We start from the raw sequence: 11229 nt of genomic DNA on the forward strand, positions 1-11229 counted from the left end.
ACAATCCCCCCCTTGAGCCAGGAGTTCTCACACAGCCTCCCGTAGATCCTTCAAATGCTCCAAAGACAGGTGAAGATTTGACTGAAAAAACCTGTCCCCTGGCCGGAACCAGAATTCGATCTTGTACCCGGAACAAACCAGTTTGCAAACCCATTTGTCCTGAATGAAGGAAGTCCAGGGTTCCTGAAAGAAGCGCAGACGTCCCCCCACCCCTTAGAACGGGTGAGGGCGCCCCTTCAGGCTGAAGAGGACTTGTCTGCAGCACCAGACTGACCGGCCTTGGATTTGCCCCAGGGGTTCTTAGCACCTCCAGAAGTTCTGAACGGCTTACCTTTTTCTTGGCCCCAGAGGCATGAAAAAACGTTTAGGAGCAGAAAAGGAGGGGACCCGCTTAGGACGGGTGTCTTACCCTTGGAGGATTGAGAAAGAAGAGTACTCTTCCTGCCAGTCAGGCCCTTGATCAACTCATCCAATAAGTCGTCAAATATGTCTCCCAGAAAGGGAAGATCAGCTAAGGCTTTTTTAGAAGCTTGGTCAGCCGACCAGCTCTTCAACCAGACCGTGAGTCTTAAAACAATGCCCACGGCCGAGACCCTGGCCACCAGGGAAGCCGCATCCATAGAGGCATCACACAGGAAAACCAGAGCCTGGATCACCTGGTCCAACAGTTTCAGCTGTCCGGGGGGAACAGTCTCTGGGGTCCAAAGACTCCCGCGAACCCCTAATCCATTCCATCACTGTCTGAGACTAGCACAGACACAAAAACCAGTTTCAAAATGGAACCCTCCAGCACGTGAAGATGGCGGGAAAGGAATTCCACCCGCCTGTCCACTGGGTCCGTAAAAACTGGGGCATCCTCCACAGGCACAAGAGTAGATTTGTTCATTCTGGAAACAGGATGGTCCACTTTAGGTGGCACCGTCCAACTGTTGGAAACCTTTTCAGCAAAAGGGTACCGGCGTTTAAAGCATTTTGACACCGCTAACACGTGCTAAACGCACCGCCATTGGTCATTCACAATATCGTGAAAAGTGTCGGGACAAGGGAAAACCCTGTCAGCTTTTGGAGACTTCTGGAAGCCAAAAGCCAACCGCGTCCCTGCCGGGGTGGGCTCCTGAGCCAATTTTAAAGTATCCCGCACTGAAATAATCAGGGCTTCCACCAAAGCGCATTCCCACGCTGCAGCTGAAGACGACAGGTCCTCTTCACCATCTGACTGTGGGGACAGGGACCCCTCAGGAAGGGGAGCATCTGGGGCAACCACATGAGCCTCTGAATCAAAGTACACCTAAATAGATGGAGAAGGCAGCGGCCGTTTGCAGGTATAAACCTTTTTCATGACCAAATCAACTTTAGTCGCCAGGCTTTCAAGGGCAGCTGAAATTGTGGCCAGCGACTGTGATCCGGACTGTCCGGGAGTCGCACAGAGTGGGTCCGAGCGTGAAATTACAGTTTGGGACTCCATAGTGCAAATTGCAAAAAAAGGAGTACTGTAGCTTTAAGAACGCAGATGGCGGTATCCACCACCGATCACAGCGGTCTGCAGGGAGCCCCTTTAAACCAAACTGATAGCAGAAAGTGTAAGGATATGCCCGCAGGGACCCTCAGTACTATACCACCTCAGACACATAGCCCGCGCAGGGACAGGGAGAGGGAAGGACACACCGCCCGGGCAGACCAGGGGGATCTCTTGGGAGGCACAAATCCCATTATCCCCAGGAGAGGGTCCACATCCTCCCAAGGCCAGCAGGGGCAAGGGGGCACAGTTAGCATACCATGGACTGGGTGGGCTCCGCTCTGGGCAGACCGCCTCCCACCCAAAGTGGGGGTGCTGCCAGCCAAGGGGTACACTCCGTATCAGGGCAAGGGGGCTCCATCGTGGCTAGGCCTAGGTCGGAACTATAAGCTGCTCCCACTCGTAGGCCAGACTGGGGGAACCATAAGGATCTAGATCAGTGGTCCTCAACCCTGGCCTACAGGGCCCACTAACAGGCCAGATTTGCAAGATAACTGAAATACATCACAGGTGATATCATTTGCTGCTCAGTGATTGCAGTACTTTAGTCTGCATCTCCCCAAGGTAATACTTAAAATCTGGCCTGTTAGTGGGCCCTGAGGACCGGAGTTGAGGACCACTGATCTAGATTATCCAGTATGAAGCCCCAGCCGGCATCGTTGCTTGTAGATCACCAGGGCATTCTTCCCTGAACACTAGCTAGCGAGTAAAGAGAAATAAAAGAAAATATTCTGAAAAGAATAAAAAAAAACTGACCGGACTCCCAGCGGGAAACCTAGGTCTACTCCTTCTCTAGGCAAAAAAACTGATGTGCTGGGTTGTGCAGTGGGGGTTTATGCCTGGAGGGACAGCCCCTTGGGGCGTGTGTATTCAAAATTCCTGCCTAGACTACTCCTGATGGGAGGAGCATAAACCCACTCAGCTCATGGCGATGAGGCTACATCTGTCGATGGACAATAGAGAAATACCTGCCGTGACATCATTGGGCTACACAAACATGGCTGCCTGCCGGAGACCTACCAACCCAAGAGAAAATGGCTGCCATGACGTCATTGGACTTCAACATGGCCACCAGCAGCTACAGATGCTGAAGCATGCTGCCAGGCTCTTTCCTGTGCCCTCTGCAACGCTGTGCCCTCTGCAAGGGGACCCCTTGAAAGTACTGTACTCCATAGATATGACACACATTAGGGGAGACTATGCTGTGCACTCTGCACCAGTCTCTGCACTGTGACCCCCTCAGCACTATACCCACACTGCAACCAGTTAGGTCATGCACCTAGGGGTCTCCTACAGTGGGACCCCTCAAGACTACTGGGGCAGGGGACACAGTATCCCAGGACCCCTAGAATGTGGATAGCAGGGGAGAGAACCCCAGGGGTTTCTGCTGCATCCTCTGTCCTGGGACTCCCACTAGACTCTAGGTCTGGACAGGGGGGAAAGGGAGTGGGGCAAGCCCAGCTCACTGAGGGATTTTAGGATGGGGGAGGAAACCTGCAGGAAGGTCTGACCGCCCCTGGAGGTTACCTGCGTCCACCCCAAAACGGCTAAAAGGGGTTAGAGGGAGGACTGTACTTACCCTTCCATGGTGCAAGTAATGCTCCAGACAGAACTCCTCGCCACCGAAGTAGGGGAGCTGTCGGCCAAGGGAACGCTGTCACTCAGACCCACACCCGGTAGTATGCGACCCTGCAAGATGTTTAAATAGCGGGCCAGCCTCTGTCCGTGAAGCTATGTTGTGCGTAGCTGCGGTCTGCATGCGTTCGCTGGCTGGGCTGGGGGGACCGCTGGATCTAGATTATCCAGCCAGTCGCCCAGCCTGGCAGTTGATTGTAGATCTTCCAAGGGAAAACACAAAAAAGATGCAAGGAAGGAGAAAATATTGCTAGGACTAGAGATCCCAGCAGGGAGCCTAGGTCCTTAATCCTAACAAGACAGATTAAAAAACTGATAACCTAGAGCATAGAGGGAGGTTATATACCAGCTGAGGATGGCCCATGGGCGTAGCCAGGTGTTTTTTGTTCTTCCCGGGGGAGGCAATAAAACCCAGTAGTTATGATTTATGGAGCACTGTGTCCATCGATGAACAAAAAAGAGAAACATAACTTGCCTAATAATTTTGCACACCGTGTGTATACCTTTACATTTTAAATGATAAATGCTCCCTTACATTGGGGGTCAGTGGGAGAAGTCTACACACACAATCAGAGCAAGAATGCTTCTTTCCACTGGTACTTAGTGAGAGAGGGTCGAGCTTACACAGATTGTCAGTGGAGAAGGTGCCCCCTTACATTAGTGGTCCATGAGAGAGGTCCTCTCTTTACATTGGTGGCCTTTAGAAGTATCTAATTGCACTGGTTAGGGGAAGAATGCCCCTTAAATTAGGGGTCAGTGAAAAGAATGCCCCTTACATTGGGGGTCAGTAGAAAGAATGCACCAATAGGATTTATGGAAAGAATTCTCCCCTTACAGGCAGCTAAAAAAAAAAAAAAAAGGCGGCTCTACAGCGAAGAAATGCTGGTGGACAGCTCACATCACTCCTAGACCACTTTCATTTCATTCGATAAGCTGCAGATGCAAGAATAAAACAAAAGAAGTCCAAAATAGTATTTGAGTTACATTGTAAACATTAAAATTACCACAGCAAGGGCATGAGCTGTACTAACAATGTAGAACCTTGTACAGATTCCGCTATGGTGTGTCTTGGTAATGATGTAAAAATGGTTATACAGTTGTCCCCAAATACTATGTACATTTGCAAAGGCATATAATGGCATCACACTCTACAGTTTAAATATTCACATAATAAAATATTTAAAGGGTCCAGCTAGAAGAAAGGAACAATGTGGCGTTTGTGAGAGGGCAAATATCAAGCATGGAAATTCCACCACCGGAGTCTCAGAAATAAGAAGTCAGTGGGTGATTAAACTGAACTGATTTGGGTGTAAGGACCTCAAAATCTGAAGAAAAAATAAACACTTCAGTAAAACCATGATGCATAATTTCAAACTTGTACAAATACGTTATGCATTATTGATTTCTTCACTTTACAAGTGCTAATATACAAAGTTCATGTTGCAGTAGAAACATCTGAAACAGAACTGCAAACATGTTACAATTATAGGCAATTTATAATTCCACAGATGTAAGGGAACTACAAGTACTATGGCAGATCCATGTGTCCATGGACACTAGAGGATTGTCTCCTTATCTGTCCAAAAATGGCAGGGTTGGGAACAATTAAATGTCTGTTGGCAGCATCTGGCACAGCCAAGCCAGCAAAGCTAGTTAGAAGGAAGAGGGGACTGAACAGATTGCCAACTGTTTTAATTTTTTTTTGTTTATCCCTCTCCAATAACCAAGTGCCATAGGTAACTGTAATGGCCTTCCCAGACACCTTTTGTGCTGACCTGGTAACTAAACAAGAAGTCTGACTGGCTGCTATTGACATCTGCACTTTCTTCTGCCCCTGATTTCCTCAATCACCTAATTGCTGTGAACAACATTAACTCCAAAACTCTTACAACTTGCAGAAAACAAAAACCAAACGGTGAAATTAAACTTACTGCAGGTTTCATTATTTACAATGCATATTATGATGATCCAACACCAGAGCAACACAAACTACAGCAAGGTAAGGATGTATATCACAATTTAAAATGCAATACTACTATGAAAACACTGACAGCCTTTAGCTTCTCTCATACTTACAATTCTAATTTAGCGATGTACAGTAGATAATTGATATAGTACACACTCTAAAAATCGTCCTTTGAAGATGCAGGCACCAACTTTCCTATACTTCAGTAGTCCCAATACAGAAAACTTTACAATATATTTGCTTCTAAGATCCATCCTTAGTCCAGTCGATAGAGATGTAGCATAGTAATAGATGCAGGTTGAAATCAGAGTCTGCAATATGCTATTATCCCTCCTGAGGGGTGGAGCTGCGCATTAGAAAAGATTCAGCTATGCCCTTTCATCAGCTAATACAGATTATCTCTATCCAGGTATAGAAAGTCATTTCCTGGCCTTAGAGAAGACATTTAGCCTTCCTTTCTCCTAATATCTGATCATTGGAATGATTCTAGCCAAGTTTAATTAAGGCTCCTATTTGGTCCTGAGTAAGGCAAAAAAATTGAGAAATACAATCTTGTTAATAAATGAAAAGAAGTCTGCAAGGTGCACTAAAATCCCAGTAGCCAAATACTAATTATGTCTCATAGACCTGATTGTTCTAAATTGATGAAAAGTGATATCTGATGGTTAGGAAATTAATGCAATGTGTTAATTTCATTGTTGCTTAGAGCTGTTCTCTCAAAATAAAGTCTGTATTACTAGTTCATTGTAATAATAGCTATACAAAATATAATACAATCAACCTCATGTTGCAAAGCATTGAAGACTGTCTGTCAAATGTAGTAATCCTGTCCTATAGGTGTTATTTCACAGCCCACGATGCTTAGTCTGTGCCTACAAATGTACGCAATTATTTTTGCACAACAAACACACTGGTCTAAGGATATCTTAAAAAACAAAACAAAAATAGGATAAAACTCAAAGCCTTAAAATTGTAAAGTAAATAAAGCATAAATACAGTACACATTGTCCTAAACAAATCTTGCATCAACTAATTTAAAAACGCAAACATCTTACTCTGCAAGTACATACCACGTCTTCTGTCTTTTTGCCACTCATTGCTGGAGCAGGGAAACCTCCTTTGCTTGGAGATCAGTTGTGTAAATTGGAATAAAACAAGAAGCAGCTCTTTGTATGTATCCAGATGTGTTGCAGACCACACGATGAAACAAGTGTGTTTGAAATCTTTTCCAGTTTCAAAGGTAAGCATGTGACTTGTGCTTTGGAACCTGAGGTCCAATCACTGTGAAATGACATAGGTTTGAGCAACTCCACAGGTGCGAAGTTGACCCACTGCCACTGTAGGAGGCAATATACCAATGCTAAGTTTAGCATGGCTTGCAAGGCATGTAAATATAGGAGTGAGATATAATACTGATCCAGTGTAAACTCAAAGTCACATCACAGGAAAGGTTCTCAAATGCTAACTCATTATTACAGCATTTACTAAACCTTAATAGATGACATTAGCATTTTTGTGACAAGATAACTTTTTATAGTTCATTAAAATTGATTCTAAAAGCAAAAATGTTTTTGGCTTAAAATAAAAAAAAAAGATGTTTTAGTTAACCTGCTCTGTGTAATGCTGTGCAATAGTTGAGTCTACGGAAGATTTCTTTTTTTGCCACAAGCTTTTGGAAAATAGAGATATATATATATTTTTTTTTTTTTTACACAAAGTTGTCACTTTAGATACAGTCAGGTCCATAAATATTGGGACATCAACACAATTCTAATCTTTTTGGCTCTATACACCACCACAATGGATTTGAAATGAAACAAACAGGATGTGCTATAACTGCAGACTTTCAACTTTAATTTGGGGGTATATACATCCAAATCAGGTGAAAGGTGTAGGAAATACAACAGTTTGTATATGTGCCTCCCACTTTTTAAGGGACCAAAAGTAATGGGACAGATTAACAATCATAAATCAAACTTTCACTTTTTAATACTTGGTTGCAAATCCTTTGCAGTCATATACAGCCTGAAGTCTGGAACGCATAGACATCACCAGACACTGGGTTTCATCCCTGGTGATGCTCTGCCAGGCCTCTACTGCAACTGTCTTCAGTTCCTGCTTGTTCTTGGGGCATTTTCCCTTCAATTTTGTCTTCAGCAAGTGAAATGCATGCTCAATCGGATTCAGGTCAGGTGACTGACTTGGCCCTTGCATAACATTCCACTTCTTTCCCTTAAAAAACTCTTTGGTTGCTTTCGCAGTAGGCTTCGGGTCATTGTCCATCTGCACTGTGAAGCGCCGTCCAATGAGTTCTGAAGCATTTGGCTGAATATGAGCAGATAATATTGCCTGAAACACTTCAGAATTCATCCTGCTGCTTTTGTCAGCAGTCACATCATCAATAAATAAAAGAGAACCAGTTCCATTAGCAGCCATACATGCCCACGCCATGACACTAACACCACCGTGCTTCACTGATGAGGTGGTATACTTAGGATTAGCGATGCACCGAATGTTCGGCAACCAAAATTATTCGGCCGAAAATAGCCAAAAAAAGCACTTTCGGTGTTCGGCCGAATAAGTAAAAAGGCCGAATAAATTTTGCCGAACAATGAAGTTCTGTAGTAAATGATTTTATGTAAAAAAAATTATCATGTATAATTTTAACGAATAATGAACTTAAACAAAAAAAATACAAGTCCCCCTCTACCGCAGCAAAAGCCTGCATCACAGCACTGTGGAAAAGTCATCTTCACCTCTTTTAAGTTGTTAGTAAACAGTGACACTTTTTACCACTAGGAGGACAGTGCACACCTCAGGCTTTACCAGGCAGTTAAACTTCTCCCCACCAGAGGGCAATAAACATTCATATCTCAGCACTGCATAGAGGAAGAACTCATCATATGAGCCACACAAAGATATGTATATAGTGTGTAGTAATTTATTTATAAAGCAGTCCAAAATAAAGCATCAACATTAACTCCCTCCCATCCGCGCTACAGCCTATATATGGCTGCAGCGTGGACTTGAATTTTCGGGAGGCCGTTTTTAAACGGCCTCCCAGAAAGACTCTCCCCGCGCGCTCACAGATCGTGGTGAATGGCCACTGTGATCAAGCCGTCCAATGAGAGATGATCTCATATGTAAACATATGAGATCATCTCTCATCGCCGGCGCTCCTTCCTCACACAGACACTGCAGTGTGAGGAAGGAGGGGGAGCCGACAGCCGCCGGGGACACAGCAATGTAATCAGGGCACTGACGCAATCAAATAACCAATCAACGCAATCAAATAACATGTCAGCAGTGTGGAAGCACTTTAAAGTTTCAGAGAAAGAGGCAAAAACGGCCGTTTGCAGACATTGTTCTGCTGAATTGTCCAGAGGGGGTGCATCTGCAAAAACGTACAGCACTTCAAGTTTAATTTATCACTTAAAATCAAGACACCCCGAACATCATGCAGAGTACGAGAAAAACACGGCGGCGGATATGGCAACAGCGAAAAGAAAAGTAGTTTCCAGTCCTAGGACACCCACTCCATCTGTGGCTGACTTCTTAGAAAAGGCAAAAAAGTTTGCCAATGACAGTGCCAAAGCTAAAGGTATTACTAAAAGGATAATGGAATTCATCGCATTGGATGATCAACCATTCTCTGTTGTAGAGGATGTTGGATTTCGCAGGCTTATAGACCTTATAGAACTTGTTGGAAAAACGTTTCCAACAAGATGTGAGCACAAGGTGGAACAGTACATATTATATGCTGGAAAGCCTTTTTGCGCAAAAGCGAGTCTTGGCTACATACATAGCAGATCATGACCTGCCCGCGACATTCACCGCACACCAGTGGATGTTAATCGAGAACGTTCTCTCTCTTCTCGCCCCCTTTGAGCAGATAACAAAAGAGATAAGCTCATCTGATGCATCTGTGGCAGACGTCATACCCTTACTTGCAGCATTAAAGTGTCTTTTAAACAAAGAGGCTGAAACAGACCACGGAGTGAAAACAACTAAAAGTGCGCTCTTAGAAGCTGTCAGCACACGATTTAGTCAGGCGGACTCAGAACCCCTGTACTGCATCGCGACTGTGCTTGATCCACGATATAAAGATCATTACTTGGATGTGGGGAAAAAGATGCGCACACGAGAAATGATCCAGGCCGAGTTGGATTTGGGAAAGCCGCTAGGTGATGGAGACGGTCAGGTGATGCACAGCGCAGGAGATGAAAACAGCGCAGAGAGTAAACGGGCTCGTACTACAGATGAGCCGCGCACAGTCTCGCTGTCTGACATGTTCGATGAGATCCTCCAAGAGAATAACCCATTTGCAAGACAGAGGACAAGCTCGACCGCTCAACAGTTAGATGGGTATCTCTCAGAAGTCCCCATCCCCAGGAGCAATAACCCTCTTGAATTTTGGAGGACCAATCAAGGCCGCTTTCCCGACTTGGCGCAGATGGCACGCAGGTAGGCTACTTGTATGGGAGACATTGTTCGTTTTGAAATGAGCAACTGTCAGAAAACTGCAATAAAATTTTCAACTATTCTGCAGGTACTTGTCTGCTCCATGCACAAGCACCGACAGTGAGAGACTGTTTAGTGCTGCATCTCATGTCATCGATGAGAAGAGGAACCGACTTTCATGTGAGAAAGCAGAGAAACTACTTTTCATAAAGAAGAACCTGCCACTTTTCCTGAAGAAGTAGGCTAAGTAGGCTTATGTCTAGGACAGTTATTCATTTGTTTTGGGTTCATCCACAGTTTTTGCACTATTCAATGCACATTTGTTGTTGTAGACATACAGAGTTACATTCTTTCAGCAGTCAGTTATAGGCCTAACGTAGGCTATTCAAGAAAAGGGCTTCAAAGATGGCAGAAATTTTTTTTTTTTACTAATTTATTATTTTAAGTTATATTGTGCTTTGTTTGTATATTTGCTGGAATGTTCAAAAATGTTCAGTGTTAAATAAATATTTTGAAATTGTATTTTTGTTATTTGATTTATTTATCTGAAAAGCAACACAAAATAGTAAAAAGCAAATTTTTACCATTTAATTATTGTAATGGTGAAAAAATTGGCAAAATAAATGGAAAAAATGCGAAACACCGCGTTCGGTATTCGGCCTTCGGCCAAGCATTTCATTATTATTCGGCTTCGGCCAAGAATTTAATTTCGGTGCATCCCTACTTAGGATCATGAGCAGTTCCTTTCCTTCTCCATACTCTTTTCTTCCCATCACTCTGGTACAAGTTGATCTTGGTCTCATCTGTCCATAGGATGTTGTTCCAGAACTGTGAAGGCATTTTTAGATATTGTTTGGCAAACTCTAATCTGGCCTTCCTGTTTTTGAGGCTCACCAATGGTTTACCTCTTGTGGTGAACCCTCTGTATTCACTCTGGTGAAGTCTGCTCTTGATTGTTGACTTTGACACGCATACACCTACCTCCTGGAGAGTGTTCTTGATCTGGCCAACTGTTGTGAAGGGTGTTTTCTTCACCAGGGAAAGAATTCTTCGGTCATCCACCACAGTTGTTTTCCGGGTCTTTTGGTGTTGCCAAGCTCACCGGTGTGTTCTTTCTTTTTAAGAATGTTCCAAACAGTTGATTTGGCCACACCTAATGTTGTTGCTATCTCTCTGATGGGTTTGTTTTGTTTTTTCAGCCTAATGATGGCTTGCTTCACTGACAGTGACAGCTCTTTGGATCTCATATTGAGAGTTGACAGCAACAGATTCCAAATGCAAATATCACACTTGAAATGAACTTTGGACCTTGTATCTGCTCCTTGTAAATGGGATACTGAGGGAATAACACACACCTGGCCATGGAACAGCTGAGAAGCCAATTGTACCATGACTTTTGGTCCCTTAAAAAGTGGGAGGCACATATACAAACTGTTGTAATCCCTACACCTTTCACCTGATTTGGATGTACATACCCTCAAATTAAAGCTGAAAGTCTGTAGTTAAAGCACATCTTGTTTCATTTCAAATACATTGTGGTGGTGTATAGAGCCACAACGATTAGAATTGTGTTGATGTCCCAATATTTATGGACCTGACTGTATTTCTCACACACACCATGGGCATATGTTATATGTGGCATTACACCCCA

General features: G+C 44.0%; 1 protein-coding gene across 1 annotated transcript in view; it reads right to left on the reverse strand.

The window, feature by feature from the left end:
* RIMBP2 (RIMS binding protein 2) overlaps nucleotides 1–6352 on the reverse strand; it is an 855912-nt gene extending 849560 nt beyond the window's left edge. Inside the window, exon 1 of the mRNA XM_082266906.1 lies at nucleotides 6188–6352. Coding sequence (XP_082123032.1) covers nucleotides 6188–6214 — 27 coding nt within the window. The 5' untranslated portion in view covers nucleotides 6215–6352. The remainder of the gene's footprint in view (nucleotides 1–6187) is intronic.
* Nucleotides 6353–11229: the final 4877 nt, after the last annotated feature.

This window comes from Pelophylax lessonae, assembly GCF_965119305.1.
Source record: "Pelophylax lessonae genome assembly, chromosome: 1".
In the NCBI taxonomy this organism is placed as follows: Eukaryota; Metazoa; Chordata; class Amphibia; order Anura; family Ranidae; genus Pelophylax; species Pelophylax lessonae.